This window comes from Dipodomys merriami, unplaced genomic scaffold, assembly GCF_024711535.1.
Source record: "Dipodomys merriami isolate MVZ:Mamm:240054 unplaced genomic scaffold, mDipMer1.0.p SCAF_332, whole genome shotgun sequence".
In the NCBI taxonomy this organism is placed as follows: domain Eukaryota; kingdom Metazoa; phylum Chordata; class Mammalia; order Rodentia; family Heteromyidae; genus Dipodomys; species Dipodomys merriami.
This window is the reverse complement of record NW_027204849.1, coordinates 928,686-954,986: the sequence shown is the minus strand read 5'-3', so window position 1 is coordinate 954,986 and position 26,301 is coordinate 928,686. Positions and strand designations below refer to the sequence as shown.

Here is a 26,301-nt window from a genome sequence, read left to right as displayed (position 1 = left end):
AATGTGTGGTTCACTCCAGTGCCTCACGGACTCTGCAGGTGATCTTGGAAAGGCAGGTGTGCAGAGCATGTCTCTGCGTGTATCTCATGCTAGCTCTTGCTTTGTAGGAGCTGGACACCCCATTTAGACTCTACGGGCTGACCATGAACCCCCTGATCTACAACATCACGAGAGTAGTTATCCTCTCTGCCGTCTCAGGAGTCATAAGTGATCTTCTGGGGTTTAATATAAGAGTGAGTGCCTGCCGCCACGGCCTTCCTGTCCTTGTGTGTGCGGGTGTGCGCGTGCATCAGGAGGCTCGGGTGTGAATGTCTGCTGATGCTCTGCTTCTCAGCTCAGCTCTCCTCATCCACACGTGTAGAGCACTTAGCACCGTTGATGAGGTGTGAATTCATGTCACTTTAGTAGCACAGGCTGGAAGATGTTACCATGATCTCAGGTAGGCATGAGAACCCATGGTCAAGCTGCACAGTCATTTTTGATCCTGCAAAAGATGCTTTTTTTCCTAATCTGTGGCTGGGGTAGTTGATAGTTTTTCTCTGAAGTCATGAGACTATTAGTTTTAGAACTAACCTGTTAGCTTTAGAACTAACTTTGTTGATGTTTTCTTTCTTAGCTGTGGAAAATTAAGTCCTGAGTCCTGTCCCCGGACCCCCTGCATGGCGTCCGTTAGTCCACTGAGAGACGGCTGCTCTCGGCCCTGCCACCTGTGTACCTCTTCGCCTTTAGCCATGTGTGGTCAGCAGATGACAGACACGGTCAGTAACAACGTGTTCCAGGCTAAGACAGCCATTCCAGGCACTTGAGAACTGAGTTGTACTTACTGGAAAGCCTTTTGGGTAGCTATGGTTGATGCCTAAAGTTCAAAGCAAGTATCGTATTGGAAAGATGTACACTCGGTACTTTTTTATGATAGTCTATGGAATCGGGCATTTCTCTATTAAAGGGAGATCAAGCTATTTTAGGTTGAATCCAAATAAAAGAAAACTACTGGATAATTTCCGTTTCCAGGCTTATTTTGTGATTAAAAGCAAGAAAAATATCTAAATTGTGAATCTCTTATTTGAGGAGAAATTTGAATTAGCCCCAAATGGCACTGGCTATGTATCACGCGCACGCTGGCAGGGCCTGGGCTCTGCAGAGTCACATGGGTGCAGCCGTGTCAGTGCTCAGGGCTCTGTAGGGAGGGCCTCGGCCATGGCATCTGCCAGGGAGGAAGTGGCCACAACAGACTGTTTGCTGTACTTCTCCAATGTGGGCAGGCCTGGGAAACCAGGGATTGGTTTTGTTTTTTTTTTTGGTTGGTCGTGGGGCAGGGCGGCCAGTGCTCTACCACTTGAACCACAGTGCCACTTCTGGTTTTCTGGTGGTTAATTGAAGGTAAGAGTCTCATGGACTTTCCTGTCCAGGCTGGCTTTTGAACTGCAACCCTCAGATCTCAGCCAGGTGTGGGCCACTGATGCCCACTAGGTTTATCTTTTCACCCCTCCATCCCCACCCGGTCCTGGGTTTGAACTCAGGGCCTTACCACCTGACAGACAGGTGTGAGCACATGTCATGATAGGAATTTATCTTTTCCTTGAATAGAAATTAGCCAGGTCTTGAAACAGGCCTAGGCCTGGTTCATACAAAGTACATACAAAGTATTAAATGAGAGTCACTCCACAGCACTTCATTCTCAAAGCTTAAAGTTTTAAGAATAATGTGAGGGCCTGTGACCTGATGCCTGCACACACTCTAGATTTCCAGTGAGACCAGCTTCTCTTGACAGTGCAAGAAGGCAAATGATTTAACAAAATTATTTCCTCTACAGTGGATGGTGAGAAATAGGTGTAACAGTAAAAGTCTAGCTCTGCAGGTGAAGTCACAGGACCAGAACCTCCCTGACAAGCCAGGGTTTTGAATGTTTGTCACTTGGAGGCTCAGCTCCTTGACGACTCAGCTGCAGCTTTAAAAGGAGAGGAGTCAAGGAAATACAGGCAATGGATTTTTTAATATCTATATAAAAAATAACGAGCAATTTACAGATCTTTCTCTAATCAGAACTTCAGTGTACATATATATATGCATATATATATATATATATATATATATAAAGATACTGTACATATATAAACATTTACACCAGGACATCCATGTCTGCGCTGCAGCTGGAGTGGCGTCTACCTGCACAGGGCTAGGCTATGCAGAGATAAGAGCTGCATTATGACAAGCCACATCACGGTTAAGAAGAAAGGTACGACCCACGTCACTAATTGTGGGCTATAGAGAACTAAAGTCAGCATTTATCAAGCCTCTTGGTTTCGCTCTATTCAGTGAGTAGTGAGCCTCACTTTGGGACATGTGTGCCAGCTACAGGTGGGTGCTACATGGGGTTTCACAGGCAGACTTGAGGGAAGGACGGGACACAGTTCTCACAACAGCACAAACCCAGGGTGACAACACACCTTCGAGCCCCTGGACCAGTTGCCCTGGGATGCCTGCATGTGTACAGGGGGAGTGCCGCCGCAGGGATGGAATCCGGCCCGGCAGCGGGGCTGGAGACTATCCACTTCCAACACAGCAGTGGGAAAGGATCTGGGAAGGCATGTGAGCTGAGCAGACACTCTGTCTTCCTCTTGTGTTTGAGCAGCTGAGGATCAAGGCCTGGCTGGCCCAGACTCTGCCCAGATGGCTGGCTTTCTCTTCAGCCAGCAAGCTGTGTGTAGTCTGGCTGGTTTCATAATTGCTGCACACTTTTTGCGCCCTATTTTGGCTCTTCATATATGCAGTAAAGCTTACGTGTTTAGTAGAACGACCAATTGTCCAGACATGGTGAGCACTCGTTGCGTCCTGTGGCTTCACAGTGACTGAGGCTGGCAGAGGTTGGAACACCATGGCCTGCAAAGACGTAAGTCCTAACGCCCCATCTGTCCTACTGAAAACAAAAAAGCCCTAACAGGACATTGCTTTCCTTTAAAATAGGGCTTTGGGGTTCTGTTTTAAACTGGGGTACCATCTGCACCTGTTAGAAGAGGCAGCTGTCATCGTTAATGATGGGTCACACCTCTTCTTGAGGACTGTGAACATGCAACATGCTATTGCACCACCCCAACTTCACCACTGAGCACAGAACAGACACGGGCAGCAGGTGACATGGCACAAAAACAGCACTGGTGGTAACCACAGACTAGAACGTGTCACCACGCTGTCTGGCGAGGCTGCCCGGGGGAGGCGCTGAGCAGTGCCAAAGGTCCTGCGTGCGGCCCAAGTGGATGCTCAAATTAAAATGTGCTCGGGTATTCTAACTTGTGGAAAACTGCTTTTGGAAATGCTTTTTTGTGAGAAGATAACGACTTGGGTCACGGCTGCTTCTCAGCCACACCTGCAGCCCCTGTGGCTCTGTTAGCGCCTGGCACCTTCCAGGGCCCTGGGGTTATGGGCATTTTCCGAGTGCCCTCCTGGCCCTGGTCGGCCACCGCTGCCTCTCTCCCTCTCTGAGTGTCCTGACTGAGCGCCGTCCTCTCCTCTAAAGTTTGGAGGCTCCCTCCTGGCTTCTCTCTACTGGAACTCCTTTCTCTAGAGGCTGCCTGCCCTTCCGTTCCCTCTTCAGGCTCTGCCCCACTAGCAGTGCTCAAGGTCTTTTTGGCCGACTTGGCCTCTATTCTCTTGCTCTTACTCTCTGGAGACCTGGCTCTGTTTGTCCCCAGTGGACTTGGCTTCAGATCTTTCCTGCTGGCACCAGCTTTCTCTCTTGCAGCAGAGAGCTGTTCTGCCCTGTCACCAGCCCTGCTCACATCTAGGGATTTGGTTCCAGCACCTGACAGTTCGTGCGGCTTCTTGGGGCTGGAGGAGCGCGCCCTGCTTTTCCTGCCATGGCCGTGGCCCTGTCCAGAGGCCGCCCTGGCGCCCACCTGGCCTTTACTCTCCCCTTTCCTAGGGCTGAGTGAGCCGTCTCTGGGTCTCCCTTTGAGGCCATCTTTCTGAGGACTGGGACTCTTCCCCAGATGCTCCTCTGGATGTTGGTTAGCTGACTTTTTGGGACTTGCAGATCTGCCTCGTGGCATTCCACCGTCTTCTACCTTTAGGAGATACTTCTTGTCACCGTGGTGTGGACCTCTCCTGTTCACAGTTTTCTGGAGAGGAGGCTGATGCATTAGTTCCGGCTGGTGCTCATGTGAAGTGCTTTTCTTCTCGGGGCCGGCGTCCTTCAGCTCTGCCTCTCCACATGCGGGAGCGGTGTGTGGAGAGGAGGGGCACGGAGGCTGCTCCTCGTAGATCACACTGAGAGACGGAGGGCTACTCGTGTCCCCGTCACCTACAGAAGGGTCCAGGGTGACAGTGTTACATTTGGAAGCAGAACCGGGCACAAGCCCCTTAAACTGAACGGATGCATGTTTACATATCTCTCTGTGAAGCAGACATGGGCAGACACTGGAGAACATGTGCTGATAAATTGCTGACATATGTAAACACTTCATTTTATAATTATGTATAATTAATGAGCTAAGTAATGTGTGATCTGTGAATTATTTGTAGAGCCAAAGCAGAAAGTTATAAGAAATGATAATAAAATTGGACTAAACTATCTTGTTCACAAGGTTTACAACTAGGGTATTACCAATGGATATATCCTTAAGAGATATGTCAAAATCATTAATAAATATGAACAACTTCCATGAATATTTGTAAGCATTTTTCTTGAGCTATGCTGGCCAAATTCAATGCCAAAGGAGACTTGAGAAGTGAGAAGGTAGAAACAGATGCATATAAAGGCATCATTTTTAATTAACAAGAAAACAAAAGGAGGAAATGATTTATAAGACATGCAAATTTACCAAGTCTTTTTAAGGAAAGACCAAGAAAAGCCCTGAAAGCCTTAATGTTGCTCAGGTTTCACGTAGGAGCACAGACCGGAAGGAGCCAAACCTGAAGGAGGAAGAGAAAAAGCCTAGGACTATGTGGAAACAATGAGCGTGGTGAGCAAAGATGTCCCCGGAATGCATGGCTCTCAAGCAGACGGCAGAAGGCAAAACAGAATCACAAGCTGGAAGGGGATGGGATGGCAGGAAGTCATGTCCACACTTGCCCTAGAAGGCCTGGGCTGGGGCAGACAGGACCAATGCCAAGGGACTACAGGCTTGCCTTTCACTTCTAGCGTGATGCACTCAAAAGACAGTCCAAACTACACTACGAAGCCAAGGAAGCTGGAGTTGGTGCAGGAGTACAGACCTGGTCTCTGGTCCAGCTCTGTGCCTCTAGGGCTAGAGCAGCCTGCTTTTACAAGTAACAGGGATTCCTGAATTTCTTATGAAAACTTGTCATTAAGAGGCAAACTGGTCTTATTGTAAGGAAATAAACTTTTTTGGTACTGTGTAACTAGCCATGGAACAGAGAAGCTGGGAGATTCCTACCAGTTTACTGCGGCATTTGAATTGCTTGCCTGTCTTACAGGCAGATACTTTTACATGAAATGCCGTTTTAATAGATAGCCGCTGGAAGCCCCTTGTTGAGTTATACACAGCAGCTGCCTGGTGTTGGTGGCGCCTGCCTTTGAGTTGGCTATAGACTGTCCCCCGCCAACCCTAGCACATCTCAGTGCTGCACAGCCCCGCTCACCATGGTCAGGAATCAGGCCGGATCCTGGCCTCAGGAGAAGAAGCACTTTATTTCCTCCAGCCTGTATGAGCTCGATGGCTCGAGTGTGGGTGATGCCTTGTGTGGGTTCCCCATTGATTTCCACAATCTGGTCACCGACCTAGAAAGGACAGAAACAGTCACGTGCAGCTGCCCCCCTCGAGTTCCCACACAGAAGCAGTCTCACCTCAACGTGCTGCATGCCCATGTCCACCAGAGACAAGGCGGAACATTAGGAAGGGATAAAGTATGCCTTATTTACCCCACAGAGATCCTTTGTGGGAAGCTTTTATATGGCTAACAAGTCAGTTATCTGACGATACTGGAATCATGAGTCCAATTCTAAGTTTTTCATGGCAGGTGCAAAAGAAAGGCCTTTGGCTCTACCCCTGGCACCTCAGAAAAGAAAGCAGAGGTTTTCTATGAAAAGTGAAGCAGTAGAAGAGGTGAGGTTTCTACAAACCAAACAACACCAATTTCTGCAGTGTGCCTTTGAACCAGAGGTGCTGTACTGAAGTCTAGAGACAGGCTTGGACCCCAGTCCCACTCGGTGCTGTCTCTGTCTAGACACCCAGCTGGGCGGAAGATTTAGTCTCACATTCTACAAAAATGAAACTTGGGGAATAGGTCAATAGCAGAACTTGTCTAAAACTAATTATTAGCTGGACACCAGACGCTCACAACTGTAGCTACTTAGGAGGCTGAGATCTGAGGATCGCATTTCAAAGTCTGAGAGATTCATCTCCAATTAACCACCAAAAAGCCAGAAATGGAGCTCTGGCTGAAGTGGTAGAGCACTAGTCCTGAGCAAAAAAGCTCAGGGACAGCGCCCAGGTTTAAGTTCCAGGACCACCACACATGCATGCCCATACTTTCTGAGTTTGAAGACACAATATTGCATTTCTCACTTATATGTGTAATTCAGACTTACAAATAATGACAAGTGTGAAAGGGAGACTGGGGAGGAGATGGAGAAGGACTCAGTGAGGGGTGGATGTTGCCAGAGTACATGAAAACAAGGAAACACATCAAAAGACTTGACAAGGACTGGGAAGAGGGAAAAAGTAATGAAAGAGGCGCTGAGTTTGATCAAAACGTATGTTGTTGAGTATTACAATGTTCTTTGTACAATTTATGTTAGTAAAAATTAAAATCTACCTCATGGTGACATGCAGCTGAAGGGTATCGGCCTCAAACAAGAACAGAATAATGGAAGATGACTGCAATTCGCAAAAGCAAATAGTGCGGGTGTTTTAAAGAGCTTACTATAATTTCCTGGCTCTGCTCCTTTTTCAATCTCTGGGCCTGCTTTCTTCACAGTTAAATGGGGATATACTAGCACCTAACTCCTGGGGTGACTGGGAGACTGAACTGAGTCCCAATGACTGCCCACCAGCCACAGATGAGTGCTGTCAAATGTATTACTAGCACTGTATACAATACGCCACACTGTATACAATGCACAATTTTCACATGCTCTATGAAAGAGAAAACAGTGTCTCAGTGCAGATGTAGGGCGACGTGCTCCGGTCTTGAAATGGAGGTAGGAGGCCCTCGGAGACAAGGCCAGGAGACTACCTGTTACCAGGCAGCACAACTAAAACAGTCTTTGGAGATGGGACTTCAGGGGTGGCTGGCTGGCTCATTACAGAGGGAGCTCTTTGACTTGCACAGCCCCAGGATTCTGCAAGGAAACCCTGCCACAGGCAGTGAGCATCCCTATGTGTAGGATGTACATCTCCTGACACAGTCCAGCTTCAGGTACTCATTCAGTTATGGCAACAGCAAACAGACCGAGGCAAATGAATGAAAAGAACTTAAACACCAACGGAAATATGACAACACTAGCAGGCTGGAGAAAAGTGACAGTATTTGACAGTAGAACATGCTTTGAGTGTTTTCTTCTAAACATAATCGAAGTATTTTGTTCATTTTAGAAACATTCCTAGCCCTATACCATTTTTATTTTGGTCTAAAAGAAAAAATGCAGGGCTGGGAGTGTGGCTCAGTGGTAGAGTGCTTGCCTAGCATGCATGAAGCCCAGAGTTCAATTCCTCAGTACCACATACACAGAAAAAACTGGAAGTGGCGCTGTGACTCAAGATGATAGTGTTAGCCTTGAGCAAAAGCAGCTCAGTTCAAGTCCCAGGTCTGGCAAAAAATAAATAAAAATAAAATGCAAATCAAGCTGTAGTTGAACAGATTTACCACCAGGTGTCAGTTTTGTTTAACTTTAGAATTGGTTTTAAGATAAGCCCTCAGGTTTGGGTACGGGGGTTCTGGACTGCACAACACTGACGTTTTAGTCTAAAAACTAAAAATGTAGTAAGAATACAATGGGGAAAACATCTTTTGACAAATTGAGAATGAGCACTCAAGTTCAGTTTTGCATTAAAAAATAAGATGAGGTAAAGATGGCAGAGAAGAAAGAACAGAGAAATGGTAGTGGAGAGAGGAGAAGCAGGAGGGTGAAAAGAGAAGGCAGATGCACCCGTCTTCTCCACTAAGGGCTCCAATGGTGCTGCCGCTGCCCAGCTCTATCTGGCTATGAGATCCACGTTCCTGTCTGCCCCATCTGCTTGACTGTTTCTGCTTCACTCACTGTAGGCCTCAGAGCTCTGGCTGGTCCACTGCTCTCTAAGGTCTCCCGGCCTGGCCTGTGAGCAGCACATGCAACCACACTGACTATCCCACCCCAACTCAAGTGCCATGTGCCTGCCACGCTGGTGTGTGTGTGCGTGTGCGTGTGTGTGCGTGTGTGTGTAGAGTTCTGAGGTGTGGAGGGTTTTCTACTCCAGTGTCTATTCAACCCCAGACCCCAGTCTTCTCAATCACCAATCCTTTTGGGACATTGTCTCTACTCGCCCTCTTCTAACATGGATGCCAGGTCATTTTGAGGAAGGATGGTATCTTCCCAGCTCTTTTAAGACCAGGCACAAAACTTTGTAAGCGACATGTTTGTAAGTAGAGTGGGTGAGGAGTGAGTGCAGCCACCCACACGTCCCTAGCTCCCCATCCTCCACACACCCAGGCATCCTCACAAGCTAGAGAGAAGAAAGCCTCTTCCCTAGTGACTGAGGAGCCTGTCTAGAACATCCTGCCTTTATGTACAGCCCACCTGGTTATCAGTGAGTTAACTATTTTGTAAAGTGAAGCCTACAGTTTTTTTGCATGTATTTTAATTTTTTTTTGTTGTTGTGAAAACTGTAAAAAGAAAAGGAAATATAAGACATAAGAAGTGAAAAGACCTTCCATGCTCCTGACTGGCAGAATTAATATGAAAATGGCAATATTGCCTAACACACATCTCTATTAAAATCCCAGCATCATTTTTTCAGTGAGATAGAGAAAACAATCCAAAAATTCACATGGAATCATAAAATGCCCCAAATTGTAAAAGCAGGGAAAGCAGTGCTGTAGATATAACACTACCAAACTTTACACTCTACCACAGAGCTATAGTAATGACAGTAGCTTGGTAGTGGCACAGAAACAGGTCTGAGGACCAATTGAAGAGAAGAGAGGAACCAGAATAAACCCACGGATAGCCATCCATCTAATATTGGATAAGGAAAGTAAAACTATAGGCCATTAGAAAAACAGCCTGTTTAACAAATGGTTCCGGGAAAAGTGGATACCCACAGGCAGAAAACTGAAACTGGACATCTATCACCTGGCTGGGGCATCAGTTCAATGGAAACCATGAAACCATCATAGGAAGGAGTGAGGGCTCCTTGGCACAGAAAAGATCTAAGAGTACAGCAAACCAAAGAAAAGACTTGATATTTATCAAATCTCATTTTGGAGACTACATCAAACTCAAAAGTTTCTGCATGGTAAAGGACATAGCCAACAAGTTAAGACAACCTACAAAATGGGAGGTTTTGCCAGGTGCCGGTGGCTCATACCTATCATTACCTAGCTCCTCAGGAGGCTGAGATCTGAGGATCATGGTTCAAAACCAGCCCGGGCAGGAAAGTCTTTTTTTTTTTTTTTTTTTTGGTCAGTCGTGGGGCTTGGGCGCTGTCCCTGTGCTCTTCAGCTCAAGGCGAGCACTCTACCACTTGAGCCACGGCACCACTTCCGGTTTTCTGGTGGTTTATTGGAGATAAGAGTTTCATGGACTTTCCTGCCCAGGCTGGCTTTGAACTGCGATCCTCAGATCCTGAGTAGCTAGGATTACAGGCCTCTGAGCCACTGGCACCCGGTGAAAGGTTATGAGAATTTGTTGTTGTTGTTGGTCGGTCATGGGGGATTGAACTCTGGGCCTGGGGGCTGTCCCTCAGCTCTTCAGCTCAAGGTGAGCGCTCTACCACTTGAGCCACAGCACCACTTCAGTTTCTGGTGGTTTATTGGAGATAAGAGTCTCATGGAAGTAGTGCTGTGGCTCAAGCGGTAGAGTACTTGCTTTGAGCTGAAGAGCTGAGGGACAGTGCCCAGGCCCAGAGTTCAAGCCCCACGATTGTCAAAAACAACAACAGGAGGTTTTTGCCAGCTACACATTAGACAGTGGCCTAATATCACGAATATAGAGAGAATTTAAAATCCTTGCCAGGTGCCAGCAGCTCATGCTTATATAGCTACTCAGGAGGCTGAGATCTGAGGATCGTAGTTCAAAGCCAGCTCATGCAGGAAAGTCCATAAGACTCATCTCCAGTTAAGCACCAAAGAATCTATAAGTGGAGCTGTGGTTCAAGTGTAAGCTTGTTCCCCCCATTCCAGAAAGCAGTGTGGAGGCTCCTCAAAAAATTAAACATAGAACTATTCCATTCACTCCAAAAGACGCAAACCAGGCTACAGTAAAGCATGTTCATTGCAACACTATTCACCGTAGTTAAGATATGGAATCAGCCCAGAAGCCTCTCAATGGACAAATGGATCAAGAAAATCCGGTATATGCACAATGGGATTTTACTCATCCATAAGTAAGAATGACATTGTACCATTTATAAAGAAAGGAAAAGAAGAGGGGGATGTGGCCAATAATTCAATGTGTATCCTACAAAATTGAGAAGAGGGAAGGGGTGGGTGAATGTTGAAGATGCATTGTACTCATGTTTTGTTAACCAGCAACTCTCTGTACAACTACTGAAAGATAATTTCTTAAAAAATGCACAAAATGACTCCATTTTGGAGATTAAAAAAAAAAAAAAGGTGGAGTGGGGGAGTGGCTCACAGGCTTGAGCCTGAGTCTTTCCACTGTAAGCCCAACAGGCAGCCAGGATGGACACACCTATTACTCTTGGAAGGAACTGAAGATTCTTTTTTGTTTTATTTTTCTCAAGACTTTAATGAAATGGAAATGAATTTTTCTTATCAAGGAAGAAAGTGCTTTCTGTGTGAGGCTGTCCTGGTACTGCGTGCAGGAGGGAGCCACGAAACTACTGGGAAGACAGGTGGTTTAGGTTTTACGGAAGGGAGAATCCTGCTCCTAGATTCAGGCTTCCATTCACTTTAAACCATTTATTTTCAGATGCCTGCAGTCCACTCACGTGAATCCTGCCGTCTCTGATGGCAGGCCCGTCCTCAGCAAGGCGGAGGATGAATAGCCCCATGTTGTACTCCTTCCCGCCTCGGAGGCTGAAGCCAAAGCCCCGAGGGCCTCGCTCCAGTTCCACGGGGCAGCAGCCGAGGCTCTGGAAGAGAGAGGTGAAGAGGAGGCAGTTCTCAAGTACTGTTCTGTCTACACCGTGAAGGACAGCCTTGATAGCTTGGAAAATCAATTTAGTCTCTCTACGCACATGGCTACAGCATAAACAAATATGCAAGCTTTGGTTGGAGGATAACTTGCACTTTACAAACAGGGCAGAAATGTCTTCTCGTTGGTTAATGTGCAACAGAACCCTTAGAGAACAGTAGAAAGTGCTCCCTTTAAAAGGATTAAGTGAGATTTTCCTGAAAAACAAGCAAAAAAACCAAAGGCCTCCACTGTGATCAGCCCTGGCCTCAGGTTCTTGCAAGTATCTAATCAGCATTCAAATTCCTCTTCCTCTAGGGTAAACTTTTCTCTCACTCTTTATGTCCTCTCACAGAAGTAAACCAAGCAAATACTAAGCACAAAGCAGGTTTACACATGTAACCAAAGTTCACCTGTCTGCGTGTGCGTGTGAGCGCAGCATGGGGATGTATACCTGACTGTGCCGGCCACCCACCACCGAGATCACGGCAGTGTCGGGCTGCGCAAGGTGCTTGTGGTCGGACCACGAGTGTCTGTAGGAGACGGGCCCGTCCTTTCCACCTTCTCCTTCCAAGGCCATTCTGGAAGAGAGAAATCAGGCACTGACTGAACAGAGAAAATGAAAAACAGTTTGGAAAAGTAGATTTCATTTTGTTTCTCCTCAAGTGTCCCCTTGACAATCTCCATCTGAACTCTGCTGGCAAGACAGGCCACTTAGAACTGGGATGATGAACTCAGCAACCCCATTTGCTTCATAGTGTACTGGTGCGGTATCTCTCAACAGCTGTGCTTACATAGCTGAAGCAGACTCTGGGCAGCTAAGTGTGCCCTCATCACCAAGAGAAATGGCTCTCCTGTAGCCAAGAGATGCCTAGGCAGATGCTGAGCTTCTGGAAATCTAGACTTTGTTCTATGACCAATATTTTCAATAAAAGAATTATGTAGAAAAAGTGTCCGGCTCTGCTCAAGTGGTCTGAGAAGACACTTGGGCTTCCCCAACCCATACTAGGTGGCCACAAGTAGCAGAGCTGGAGGCTGCTGTCATGCTCAGACACTGCCCGTGGCTGTGCATGCTGGGAGGGAGGCCGCTGGAGTGGCGGCACAGCAAAGGTTCAGGAGGGAATGTCCCGGCAGCTGGCTTCCACACAGCTGCAGGGGCGGTGGGGAGCAGGGAGGTGGAGGAAACCCTTAAACCCACGAAGCCCACCTGTCTACAGGCGGGTGACGGGCCTGTGCCTGCCCCACAGGTCTGTGCTGCAGAGCTGGGCTTTGTCTGGCGGAGCTCGTTCCTGATGGTGGGCCGTGATGCTCTGGTGATGAGAAAACAGAGGAGATCAAAACATGCACAGAAGCCATGCATGCCATGCACGGTGGTGCACACCGAAAGCAGGGCATGTAGGAAGAAGATTTCAAGTCCAGGCCAACTTGGACAATGTTTGTGGGACCCTGACTCAAAAAAGAAAACAAAATACAAAGGGCTGGAGGCATGGCTCAAGAGTGGAGTGCCGGCTGAGCACAGGTGGCCCTGAGTTAAGCCCGGGCATGGAACAGCAGCGCTGGGGGCTCACGCCTGTCGTCCTCGCTCTTCAGGAGGCTGGGGACAGTGGCCAGGCCTGGGCAGGAAAGTCTGAGATTCTTACCTACACTTTTAACCACCAGAAAGCTGGAGGCGGCTCAAGTGGCAGAGCACTGGCCTTGAGCACAAAAAGTCAGGGACCACGCCCAGGCCCAGAGTTCAAGCCTCAGGACTGGCACCAAATAGAAAAAAAAAAAAGGAAAGTTAAAAATCAAGTAATACAAGCTGGGTGGTGTTCACCTGTCGTCCCAGCACTTGAAGGCTGAGGTGGGAGGATGTCTTGTGCTCAGGAATTCAAGACCAGCAAGGCTCACAATACCCATGAGAGGTAGGGGAGTGGGAGAGAGGGACAGGCATGCACAGAAGAGGAGGCGGGGAGGGGAAGAGAGAGGGAGGGGCGCAAAGAAGGAAAGACCAATGATCGAGAAGCTGATGGGGAAATACGATCATGTATAATAACACTGCTGTATGAGGAATTTTTACATCAAAGATGGCTCCTTTACAATTTTGTTTTGATCCCACTAGTTTCGCAAGGTCAGGAGAAAACAAGAGGAGCACTACATAATTACTTAGCGATCACAAACAAGGAATTGTGCTGACGCAAAACATCTCTAATTGGAGACTTTCACTGATTAAAAGGCAGCAAGGCAAGCCCCTTCCTGAGCTGCCGGTTTGCGTTTGACGCTCTATTTGCTCGTTGTCCCCCAGTCCGTTGGGAAAGCTGCCCAGAGTGAAGTCCTGTGCCCGACAAGGCTCAGGATCAACAGCGCCTTCCTCTGAGCTGTTTAATGGATCTTCTGTCACTCAAGCTGAGGCCCACGGCATTTATTAAGAAAATTATGGGGGCTGGGAAGGTGGCTCAGTGGTAGAGCACTTGCCTTGCAGGCCTGAGGCCCTGGGTTCAGTTCCTCAGCACCACATAAGCAAAAAGAAAAAAGCCGGAAGTGGCGCTGTGGCTCAAGTGGTAGAGTGCTAGCCTTGAGCTGAAGAGCTGAGGGACAGCGCCCAGGCCCAGAGTTCAGGCCCCACGACTAGACCCCCCCAAAAAAACAAAAACCCCAAAACCAGATCTGAACAGAATTTGTAAGCAAGCTTTCCATTCTTCACATAAATAAAGGGCGGGCCCTGGCTAGCGGGAGACCTTAGGATAAGCTGTCTTGAAAGCTCATTGGTTGGAGAAGGCAAACAAGGAGACCCGAGGGCACAGGAGCGGGTGGCTGTGGGGATTTCCAAGACCAGCTTTCGGAAAGGCAGGGCGCTACTGTTCCTCACCCTCTTCCGCAACGACCACGGTCAGTGTGACCGTGACTCCGGCATCTTTGATCAGCTGCACAATGCTGTCATGGGAGAGCTCAACGATGGACTGCCCATTCACTGCAGAAATACGATCGCCAACTCTCAGTTCTCCACAGCGGTCTGCCGGGCTTCCTTCTATGACACGGCCAATTTTGTGAGGAATAACTGTGGGAAAGAACCCCCCAGTTGTTCAGTTATGTATGAAATCTGCTCCTGTTGGACTTATCATTATTGTTACTATTTAAAAGTTCAACACAACAACATCAAAGAAAACTCTTTAGCAAGTGCCAGGTGCCAGTGGGTATGTCTGTCATCCTAGCTAATGGGGAGGCTGGGATTGGAGGATTAAGGTTTGAAGCCAGCCCAGGCAGGAAATGCCATGAAACTCATCTCCAGTTAACCAGCAAAAAGCCAAAAGTGGCTCAAGTGATAGAGCGTCAGCCTTGAGAAAAAAAAGCTCAGGGAAAGCAGTCAGACCCTGAGTTCAAGCCCCGAGGCCAGCACAAAAAGAAATAAAAAACGGCCTAGAATCAGCACAGGTCTGTGTCTCATCTAAGTGCAATTGCATCTGAGTCACCATCCACTGACCGCAGGCGGAGTTCCGATCTACACCTAGACGCTTACCAGAGACCTTGTTCTGACTTCTCTCCTAAGGCCACTGAGTTTACCCCTCGATGGGAGCCAGGATGTGCCCAGGATGGCTGGGCACTGTTCAGGGGCAGCCGGGGAAAGGGCAGATGATGCACAGAAGAGTAAGAATCCCATAAAGGCCCAAGTGGGAAGGGGACAGCTTCTCAAAGACCTCAGGGTAGCAAGGGGCCTGATAACAGCATCTTTCCTTCTGTGGTGTCAGGGACGCCATTCTCTGAGGGCAGACTGTGAGGACCACCCAGGCCTTGCCCAAGGCCTCTCTTCCTCCTCTTCCTCTTTCGGCAGTACTGGGGTTGGAGCAGAGCAGGCTCTCTTCCACTTGAGCCAGGGCTCCAGTCCTCCACCTCTGGTCCCGTCTGTTTGTCATTACCACCAGTCCCGACTGTCTTTCCCCCATCGTCTCTGCCTTTAGGAGGTCCTTATTGTAGGCTTGCCCAGCTGCTTGGCTACTCCCACTGGTAACTCCACTTGCTGCCTTTACACGTCACCATTCTAATTTCCTGGCGATCTCACAGATAATAACAGCTCATAGATCTGACATTTCACTGTTTGTAACTAGCCATTAGAGTTACATCACATCTTTAACTGCTTTAGAAGCTGTTGCAGTAAGACTCCGGCTCTGCTGAGAGGACATTTACTCCCAAAAGGAACCTTTAAATAATGCAGGTCAGACTCAAGTTTAGGACTCAGTACTTATTGTTCAGAAAACCGGGTATAAGTAAAGATTCATCCTGTGAATGTGCAAATAGCTGTACAAGATACCCACGGCCCGGCCAATTAAAGAGTCCATCCCAGCCATCCCTGGGGCCTGGGGAGAGGGCAATATGGTGCCTATTCCCACCCAGGTGGGTCCTTGTAACCCCAGGGGCTAGGGGGTTGGCAGGTAGTCTGCCAGCTTGCAGCCAGCGCAGCTAGGTCTGGAGGAGGGCGGGAAGCTGACCACTCCCAGAATTCCAGGGCAGAAGGAGTTCAGGTCTGGGAGCCGGTGTATTCCACTGGTGCATCTGGGGCTACCAACTGCCCAGAAATGTAGTGCAAGGGTCTGAGGCCGTGCATGCTAACAGTCCCCGCTTTGTTGTTTAATAGCTAGGGGTGCTGGGCCTCCCTCCAGCCGAGCATGCTGCTGTCTTTCCTACACCTACTCATAGTAGGACACTGTGCTATTATCCGAACTTCTAAGTTCTGAGACATTGAGAAAACCTTGTCAAATCACGTTATCTCCTGTGCACTGAACACGTCTGCCCTGAGCCTGTCTGTGCTCACCAACAGTTTCCTAGTTTAGCTCAGCAGACTTACAGACACTTTGACTGACTGATAAGAATCAGGACAACGAATAGTACTAGAAGGCACTATGAACTATGTTTACTTTCCTTAGCAAAACATCCCCACTAGTATTTCTGAATTATGTCTGCGAATGTTTTGGGATGTTTTAACAGACCTTCATTTAAAACAGAAAAGTTATTCTTCGTCATGATTTATGTCCTTACAGACAGTACCTTGGCTCTAGGACTAGACAGTGGGAGATTTTTGTCTTAATATTGGGGGCAAAGGCCTTTTAGCTCTGAATGGTGTCCATTTTTCTTATAGATGCATTAGCAACACAGGAACATAGCATGGTTATGGCCCGGCCCAGCGCTGTGAGCTCATCAGAAGCAATGGAATATCACATGGTAACCCTGTGGTGACCTTCTCAATCAACAGTTCTCCTTTCAAAAGATTCACTCCTACTAGTGTGTGCATTCTGAGGAAAAGAATAGCCAGCACACCAGTAAGGGTTTGTTCAGGCTTGGGAGAGCAAAGAGAATGAATCTCTAAAGCCTCACCATGTAAGCAATAGGGCAAGGGGAACTCGCACATGGAGGTCCACACTTAAAGGGCCAGCTGTCCAGGTGAGGGCTGGTGAAGGTACACTCACTGTTCCTGTCTTGTCCTTTACAGGAGCCAGACTCCCAGGGGCCAGCAGAAGGTCACATGTGGACACTAAGCATGGACAGGGCTGGTTTTCCAGGCATGACTTTAGAGCACGCACAGCCTGAGTCCTGCCTTGTGTTGGTGTGCAGTCTATGGGCACCTGCCACAAAGCCCCATACACGTCCGCGTTCATCCCTGGCCTCCATCTGTCTCACAGGTTGGCTATCCAGCTGCTAAGATCCCATTAGTGCTCTTAAACATTTCTTTTCAGGAAAAGAAAGGACAGTAAATGGAACTTTCCCCTTTTCAAAGAACTCCTTTGCAAGTGGGACCGAGAAGCATTCGGTCAAAGTAGCACTGAAAGGTCTGGTGAAATGAGAACGAGCCATGTCCTTTTCACGCCAAAGGGAGGCCCGAGCTCCAAGCTTCTCAACGCTGAGATGTGCCATGAGGATGGCGGCCCGGACCCCTAGTTTCTGACAGTCAGGATCTCAAAAATGGAACCAGTGGTGCAATCAGGACCTCTTATGGAGACATGCACCACCAGAAAGAACATACATCATTTAGAAGAAAAAAGTAACCTATGTTGAGCAGGGTTCTGAGACAAGGTCCACAACAGAGAAGTGTACTGTTGCAGGTGGGCCTTGCCCTTGCCTACGCTACCCACTTCTAGGCTGAGCCCCTTCTGCCACAGAGAGGCAGCAACTGCCCCAATTCTCGACACTGGCCCAGGATTCCTCTACCTGTGGCAGACAGACAGGGCGCTCTGCTTAGTGACGGTATTAACTCACAGTTGAGTAGCATCGCCAGTTGTGGCTGTGTGCCACACTGAAACCCTCAATACTGCACGGAACATCTGTCAACAGCCTGAGTCTCACTGAGCATTGGAGCCGATCATCACTTCCTGTTTGTAAGCAGTTGTCTCAGTCTTACATTTTAATAGCTTTCTTTTCCATCCCATTATTAAATATTAATGTTTGAGGGTTTCTTTAAAAAAAGAGTTGTTGGGTGTTGGTGGGCACTGGTAGCTGTTACTTGGGAGGATGAAGAGGATTGCTTAAACTCATGAACCCAGGACTGCCTTGGGCAGTATGGTACGATGCCATCTTAAAAATCAAAATGAGCACTGGTAGCTCATGCTTGTAATCCTAGGTACTCAGGAGGCTGAGATCTGAGGGTTGTGGTTCAAAGCCAGACTGGGAAGGAAAATCTATGAGACTCATATCTCCAATTAGCCACTAGAAAACCGGAAGTAGTGCTGTGGCTCAAAGTGGTAGAGCGCTAGCTTTGAACAGAAAGAGCTGAGGGATAGCACCCAGGCCCAGAGTTCAAGCTCCATGACCAACAAGGGAAAAAAAAATCAAAACAAGAACAAAACCAGGTCAAGAGGTGGCGGCAGTTTTCTAAACAATGATGACAATGGCAACGGCTGCTCCAACAGGCGCACGCGGGCCAGGGGCTGCAGGTCCCTCCAAGAGGTCAGGACTAAGCCACCATCCTCACTCAGAGGACCTGACACTCTGGCAAGTGGTTGTTTCATTTTTTTCCAAATAATTTTGTTACAATTAATGCACTGTACAGAGGGGCTGCCATTTCTTTCTTGGACAATGTCACCCCGTCCTCTGCTTTTCCCCAGCTTCCCTCTCCCATCCCTGCCCACACATTTGCAAAGTCTGATTCCCAATGATCCCACACGAAACCGCCAAACAGCTGTTTTCCTTTCATCTTTCTGACACAGGCTACACAATTGTCCTCACAGAAGCAGTGACGGTCTCGTGTCACCACAGCAACCGTTCTCAGGGAGCAATGATGCGCACTACTGCAACAACTCATCTCTGCCGCAGAACTTCCTTTGCATGCGTGCATTGATTTTAGCAAGATTGTTGCAAATTGGTTTGGCTTACAACGCTTTTTTAACTAAGGTTGTAGTGACCACTTAGTTTGAAAGGATCTTGCAACCCAAGGCAAAATCAATTTCCCTTGTAGAAGCAAGAGAGTACTTCAATACAGTTAAAAGATTTTCTTTTTAATCATCTGACCTCAAAAAATAAAGGTACTAGATGAGCAACAATACACAAATACCAATGTCTCATAAATATGTAAAGATTTTCTTTCTTAGAAGCATCATGATAAGGTATTAGTTTGCCGAAACCTTAAACTCTACACTCTGAACTATGTATATTTCCTCCACTCTGTATGTGCTGCTTATGTACGTACACACATATGTTCAGCCTTTTCAGATGCAAATATTTTGTTAAGATTAATTTAATTTTTGAAGGTTCTAACAAAACTTTTACCCTTCAATGAAAGATATATGCAAAGTAGGAAAATTTCTTATCATTTTACAGCAATTGTTATTAAATAACATATTTGAGTTTAGCTTTTCTATTAATCAATTTTACTTCTTCTCAATTGCTTTTAGTATTTAATTCATTTATAGAGCCATTATTTCTCTCATAAAAACAAAAAACCTATTCTCCAAGTTGAGAAAGGACTTTAAAAAAATTCAGTCTTTCCCTGATCTATTTCCCAGTCTAGTGTTTTTTTTGTGTGTGTGCGGTTCTGGGGCTTGAACTCACTGCATGGATACCTCTGTCCTTGAACATTTTTGCTCAAGGCTAGCGCTCTACCATTTGAGTGACAATGTCATTTTGGGCTTTTTTGCAGTTAATAGTAAGAGTATAATGGACTTTCCTTCCTGAGCTGGCTTTGAACTGTTCCCTTAGATTTCTACCTCGAGAGCAGCTAGGATTACAGGCTTGAATCACTGTCACCAGCCCTAGTATAATTTGATGTAAAATGAGCTACTGAAGACTTATTTTATGAATAGATAAACCTGAAGCCTGAAGGTTGGGCTTAGATCATCTGATTCTGAAAAATAACGCAGTACTACTTATTCTTAAAAAGGCAAGTCTCTGGGATGGGAAAGTGGCTCAGTGGTAAAGCGCTTGCCTTGCATGCATGAGGCCCTGGGTTCGATTCCTCAGCACCACATAAGCAGAAAAAAAAAGCCGGAAGTGGCACTGTGGCTCAAGTGGTAGAGTGCTAGCATTGAGCTGAAGAGCTGAGGGACAGCGCCCAGGCCCAGAGTTCAGGCCTCATGACCAGACACCCTCCCCCACAAAAAAAGGCAAGTCTCTAAGACAGTCTTCACACGTGTGTAATTCCTAATGAGCTTCATATGCTCCAGCGGCAGGCTCTGACAGTGGCCTGGCACAGTACAGACATCTGGCAATCCTTACCTCCGGGAGGTGGCTTGTTTTTGGAGGTGAGGATGACGAAGCCAAATCCTTCATTCTCTTTTCGTTGTAAGACAACATCATAAGCCTCCTGGGGAGCAGACCTCGCTGGGAGCTCTGCTCGGTTCAGATGGGGAGATCCGTTCTGCGATGAAGGGAAGGCTTTGGGGACGTCGTCCTCAGGCTGTGTCTCTATAATCAACATAACCAGTATTAGTATTTTGGAAAACCATGATTTTTTGTTGTTGTTGTTAAATAAGTGCTTTTGTGTTAAGCCTCTCAAAGAAAATTCAGTCCTTCATAACATGAAGAACTGAACAGCAGCTCCTAAGTGAGATTCAAGTGTTATCTGAGTGCAGATACAATCAGCTGCAGTCCATACAACTTCCAACAGTTGGAAAACTAAAGTTTCTAAAAGCTTCAGTGAGATTTGATTATAAAAATTCTTCCAGGAAGCCAGGCACCGATAGCTCACGCCTGTAATCCTAGCTACTCAGGAGGCTGAGATCTGAGGATCAAGGTTCAAAGCCAGCCTAGGCAAGAAAGTCCGTGAGACTCTTATCTCCAATAAACCACCAGAAAAACGGAAGTGGTGCTGTGGGTCAAGTGGTAGAGTGCTTGCCTTGAGCTGAAGAATGCAGGGACAGTGCCCAGGCCCAGAGTTCAAGAACCATGACCGTTAAAAAAAAAAAAAATTCTTCCAGGAACTGCTTAGTGTGTCAAGGTTTATGACTCCAGACAGTAATTTTAATAGAAGTAGATAATGTAAATGTCCTTTTAAAATTAACTGAATATAACTTAGTTCAGGGAGTGGTGTTCACTGATGTCTGAGAGTTCGAAGTGCCAGAGGCTGCTGTTTGAACTGCTCTCTGTCTCACAGGATTTGTCCTGACATGTGCTTTTTATTTTACTATTTTATTTTTATTTCTGCCAGGTCTGGGGCTTGAACTCAGGGCTTGAGCACTGTTCCTGAGCTTCTTTTGCTCAAGGCTAGCACTCTACCACTTGAGCCACAGCGTTGTTTCCAGCCTTTTCTGTGTATGTGGTACTGAGGAATGGAACCCAGAGTCTCATGCATGCGAGATAAGTACTCTACCACTGAGCCACCTTCCCAGTCATACCATATGCTTTGCCGTACAGCTTTCATACGAGTTTATCATGAGCAGGTCTCACTTTTCTTTCCCTCACTGTTGGTGAACAGCAGACTTGCTTGGCGTAGATTCATGCAGAATCCCCAGCAAGTGGCAGTTAATACACCTTTTATGTGTTGGTCCTGGGGTGAACTCAGGGCCTGGGTGCTGACCCTGAGCCTTTTCTCCTCAAGGCTAGTGCTCTACCAGTTGAGTCACAGTTCCACTTCCAGTTTTTTGTTTTAATGGTTAATTAGGTATTAAATTCTCATGGATTTTCTTGCCTGGGCTGGCTTTGAACCACGATCCTCAGATCTCAGCCTCCTAAATTGCCAGGATTACAGATATAAGCCCCTGGTGCCTGGCTTAACCCATTTTATAAAAGCAGAATGCATGTTTTTATCTCAACAAATAAAAAAGAGTGATGCCAAGGGGCTGGAGATGTAGCCCAGTAAAAGAACATGTGCGTAGCATGTGAGGCCCTGGAACACTTGCAAAGGAAAAGAGCGATGTCCATATCCATCAAGGATCAGAAGTTTACCAATCTCCATCTTGCAGGCAGGGAATCTTCTAGGAGCTGGGACTACAGAGTAGCTAGGCAAGCAGACACAAGTGTCCATATTCTCGTGTCACAGTTTAGACACTGGACTCTGCAGGCAAATACTAAGTCTTAATGTTGACCCTAGTATTGACAAGCCATGTGTCTCTGAGCCTTCTGAGTCACTGTACAACCACATAGACCTAGATCATCGCAGTGCTTCATGGGAGTATGTGTGAGGACTAAAGAAGACAGGGCAAGCACTTAGGTGGTAACCTATCCTTGAGGGTCGGTCTGGGGTTTCACCAGGACCCAAAGTCCTCCGTTACCCAGACAGGGGAGTATGTTGTTCTAATCAAAGAACTGCATTCTTTTTTAAAACACAGATTTCATCTATAATTCTACAGTGGTAAAGTTTATTAATTAGTATAATCTTAATGTCGAGATTTAAAGTTTCTTCTTATTAATACTACTATTACTTTACATAGCCTCCCATGGATCCTGGATCATATAAATTATCTTTTATAGATTTTTGAGTTAAGGTCTCCAGAATGGTCTGGAATTTTCCATCCTCCTGCCTCAACCTCCCAAGAGCTCGGATTACAGGCACCATCATACCCAGGTTATAGTGTATTGAACATGGAAAAGAGTCCTGCAAGATGACAGAGAAGATGACCTGTCTCCTTTTAACTTTTCCGAGCAGTAAGAGGCTTACACACCTTCACAGAAGATCTTTCTTCTGACAGTCAGTAGCACATGGCCATTCCGTGCTGCGGTGGTCATGAGGTCCAAGACCTGTTTGTGTGACTTCCCTCTGACAGGAATCCCATCAATGCACATCAGCTCATCTGCAGCACGAAGCCGGCCATCTTTCTCAGCAGCTCCCAGGGGAATGATGGCCCCAATGTATATCTGGTAAGACAGTAAAGTGAAGGCTGGCTGTACAGTGTACAAAGAATGGCTGGAGAATTAAGACCTTCCTGACTCAACAATGCAAACCAACTGATATCCCACAATTTTCTGTGAAAGTCATATTTCAGAAAGTTGTTACCCTAGAAGCGGTACCTCACCTAACCACTAATACAGAGTCCTTCTAGAATCCTCAGGTGACAATCAGTTACCACTGGAGACTAATTAGAACATACTTATACATTAAGCATTTAAAAGTACTGACATTTAAAAATACTACTTTTATTCGCCTAACTTCTAAGATAACAATGTACTCTTTTTGGATATGACACAGAATAAAATGTAAATACATTCTTACATTCTACAGGCCATATTACTCTCTGCCATTTACCAAAGGTAAGGGCCAGTCATAATGGCCATATGACTGTGGTCGGAGCTACTTTAGAGGCAGAGGTAAGAGGAGGATATGAGTTCTGTGAAAAGATTAGCTTGAGACCCTACTTAAAAAACAAAACTGGGGCTGAGAAGGTGGCTCAGTGGTAGAGCGCTTGCCTTGCATGCATGAGGCACTGGGTTCAATTCCTCAGCACCACATAAGCAGGAAAAAAAAAAGCCGGAAGTGGTGCTATGGCTCAAGTGGTAGCATGCTAGCCTTGAGCTGAAGAGCTGAGGGACAGCGCCCAGGCCCAGAGTTCAGGCCCCATGACCAGACCCTCCCACCCCCACAAAAAAAAAAAAAAAAAAACTAAACTAAAAGAGGAAGGATTGGAGGCATAGCTCAGGTGGTAGAGGGAAAGCACAAGCAGTCCTCAGTACCACAATATACAAAAAAAGAAGTGCAAAACTTAAAAACAGAACCACTGATTGTTCCACAAACTTCATATAAGATCACTGCATAAACAAAATTCTAGAGTTGAAATGCTTTACAGATCTAAGCCTTTGGCATTCTAGACTGAAATATGAGTTATTTTGTCTTCTCAAGCTTTCAGAGCTAACAGAAGGAACAATAGGGAAGTGCTGCTAGGCCACAGGACTGGATGAACAGAGAAGAGGGTTATCACAGCATTTAAAGGTAAAGACCTTGGCAGAGAGGACAGAGGATTATAGGTTTCCTCTGGGACTTGAACTCAGGGCATCTTGTTCTTGCTTAGCTTTTTCTGCTCAAGGATGGTGCTCTACCACTTGAGCCACAGGTCCATTTCTTTTTACTCTTTAATAGGAGATAAAAGTTTCACAGACTGACTTCCAACCCAAATACTCAGATCTCAGACTCCTAAGTACCCAGCATTACGGAGTGAGCCACTGGTACCTGGATGGGTAACAGGTTTCTTAGCGATGATGTCTTAGAATCTGCTTTGCAAGGGAAAGCTAAAAGGAAAGCTCAGCTAAGTTTCTGTTTTTGGGTGTCAAAGATGGAAGCAGGCCTTGTGCACACTAGGTGCATGAGATACTGTTGAACTCTAGCTCTAGCTCCAAGTAAGCCTTATTTATTTACACAGAAAAGCAAATAAATCAGCCAGTGTTTGAATTATAGCTTATATGTTGTATTTTTTTTGGGGGGGGTCTGTCATGGGGCTTGAACTCTGGGGCCTAGGCACTGTCCTTGAGCTGTCTTTGCTCAAGGCTAGCACTCTACTGTTTTGAGCCATAGCACCACTTCTGGTATTCTGGTGATCAATTGAAGATAAAGAGTCTCACTGACTTTCCTGCCTGGACTGGCTTTGAACTGCGATCCTCAGATCTCAGCCTCCTGAGTAGCTAGGATGACAGGCATGAGTCACTACTGCCTAGGTCTCAGCCGACATGTTTTTAGCTACAGTTGTTGGCTTCAGCTATTCCATGCTAATTGAGGATGGATGCTACTCACAGAAATGCCTTTTTCCTCATATTAAAACAAGAACACCCCACTCCACTGAAACACCACTCCAAGAGACACATGGCAAAGATTCCCACTTACAGACTGGTCAGGCCCATCTCCGCCCAGGACCCGGAAGCCAAACCCAGATTCCTGTTTCCGAAGAAAAACATCCAAATCTTTGGTGTTTGGTGCTAAGGAAAATCAGAAAATGTAGAGTAAATATTTTGTTCATATTTGAAAGTATTAAAATAAAATCAAGTTCAGTATTTAGTAGGATACAATTATAGTGCAATTCAGTTATGTATAATCTCATAACTTTTAGATAAGTGAAATTTTACTTAAGAGTATGGGAAATACATACTTGAATACAAATCTGTTTTAAGTGCTAACCAAACTGTAACAAGACTGTTCAGGAACATTTGTGTGGATTCTGTGCATTCAGTATACAGGGTTATTAACTTCTAATATTGTCCCTTCCATACTACAACATTCAATTCAGAATGATCAAAAAATCACTTTGGTGTTCGATAGATATAATCTAAGCAAGGTAATTTAAATCTAAGGAAAGAGAGCCTATAAAATACTTATCCTACTCTTAAAAGTTTTTTCACATGAATTCTCTACGTAGCCTAATTTTACAAAAGGTTAGTATTTTAAAGAAAACAGCTATCAGTGACAACTTACTGAAGGAAATGAAGGCCTGACTGACTTGTGGAGGGTGATCGGGTGAGTGGAAGAGTTGATTTAGACCAAGCTGCATTTCAAGGGGCTGGGCTTTTACCCCACATGGTTCTGTTCCCCAAGGGTAGGCTGTATTCACCAGAATACGAAGTCAGGAAAAGTTGTTTCATGACTAAGAATCTGTCTCTGGGGAAATATCAGTGTTTTCCTAAGTAAAGTGTACTTACTAAAAGGAGAAAAAGAAAAGCTGGAAGCAGGTGCCAGAGGCTCACACCTATAATCCTAACTACTCTGGAGACTGAGATTGGAGGATCGTGGTTCAAAGTCAACCCAGGTAGGAAAGTCTGTGAGATTCCTTATCTCCAATTAAATAACAGAAAAATAAAAGAGGTGGCGCTGTGGCTCAAGTGGTAGAGTGCTAGACTTCAGCAAAAGGAGCTTAGGGAGAGTGCCCAGGGCCAGAGTTCAAGCGTCAGGAAAAAAGAGAAAAAAAACAAAATGCTGTAAACTATATAAAGTAAGTGAAATGTGGTAGAGGATAAACTATCAATATTGTTTGGAAGCAATCTCTTCTTTTAATATGAAAATGAGCAGCAGGAAGAGCGGAAAACAAGAGCCTTGTTCTGTGGCCTGATTTTATAGTCAGTGAAGCAATTTCTTGATAAATAGTTCCTATTAGAATCACAGAAGCTTATTGTCTGTGTATGGCTCAGTGGGAAAGTGTGTTCTTAGCTCTGGGTTCAACTCTCCGCAGGAAAAGGAAACGGAACTTTAGAAAGTACAATGGTCACAATACTATGAATGTCTTAAGATGCACTGTACTCACAATCTGATTTATTGAATCCAAATCCCTTTGTTCAACTACTTAAAATTAAAAATAAATAAATAAAAAGCATGTATCCCACATGAATGGAAGTCTGAAGAAAGGTTTTCCACATAGTTACACTAATTTAAATTTCTGCTTTACTATGCTGACAGTTGGTCTTCATCTTTTGAATATGGCCTGAAAATATCAAGATAAAGTTTTGCAACTAGTTAAGTAAGCATGAAGTCAGTTTCATATGTTTCTAACTGTGTATTTCTTTTTTCCAGATAGATATAAATCTGTTTTTTGTTTTGTGAAATAGGTTCTGACGTTGCAGCTCAGGCTGGCTACAAACACCACATGTAGATACAATCCTTCTTTTCTTTTTTTTCTTTTTGGCAGTACTAGGGTTTT

General features: G+C 46.0%; 2 protein-coding genes across 7 annotated transcripts in view; one reads left to right on the top strand and one right to left on the bottom strand.

Moving 5' to 3' along the window:
- LOC138803081 (protein PHTF1) overlaps positions 1-998 on the top strand; it is a 31,368-nt gene extending 30,370 nt beyond the window's left edge. For all 5 annotated transcript variants that reach the window (XM_069986912.1, XM_069986914.1, XM_069986913.1 and 2 more), the window contains 2 exons: positions 108-233; positions 617-998. In XM_069986912.1, coding sequence (XP_069843013.1) covers positions 108-233; positions 617-637 — 147 coding nt within the window. In that variant the 3' untranslated portion in view covers positions 638-998. The remainder of the gene's footprint in view (positions 1-107; positions 234-616) is intronic.
- Positions 999-1,572: 574 nt separating this feature from the next.
- The window catches only part of LOC138803080 (membrane-associated guanylate kinase, WW and PDZ domain-containing protein 3), a 154,666-nt gene continuing 129,937 nt past the window's right edge, over positions 1,573-26,301 (bottom strand). The window contains exons 13-22 of one of the 2 annotated variants that reach the window (XM_069986908.1): positions 24,501-24,592; positions 22,354-22,546; positions 19,970-20,158; positions 14,142-14,330; positions 12,501-12,603; positions 11,748-11,874; positions 11,109-11,252; positions 5,599-5,737; positions 4,818-4,908; positions 4,212-4,297 (exon numbers count right to left, since the gene is read on the bottom strand). In XM_069986908.1, coding sequence (XP_069843009.1) covers positions 4,859-4,908; positions 5,599-5,737; positions 11,109-11,252; positions 11,748-11,874; positions 12,501-12,603; positions 14,142-14,330; positions 19,970-20,158; positions 22,354-22,546; positions 24,501-24,592 — 1,226 coding nt within the window. In that variant the 3' untranslated portion in view covers positions 4,212-4,297; positions 4,818-4,858. Of the gene's footprint in view, positions 4,298-4,817; positions 4,909-5,598; positions 5,738-11,108; positions 11,253-11,747; positions 11,875-12,500; positions 12,604-14,141; positions 14,331-19,969; positions 20,159-22,353; positions 22,547-24,500; positions 24,593-26,301 lie in introns of both variants that reach the window. The other variant, XM_069986907.1, reaches the window with a different exon arrangement.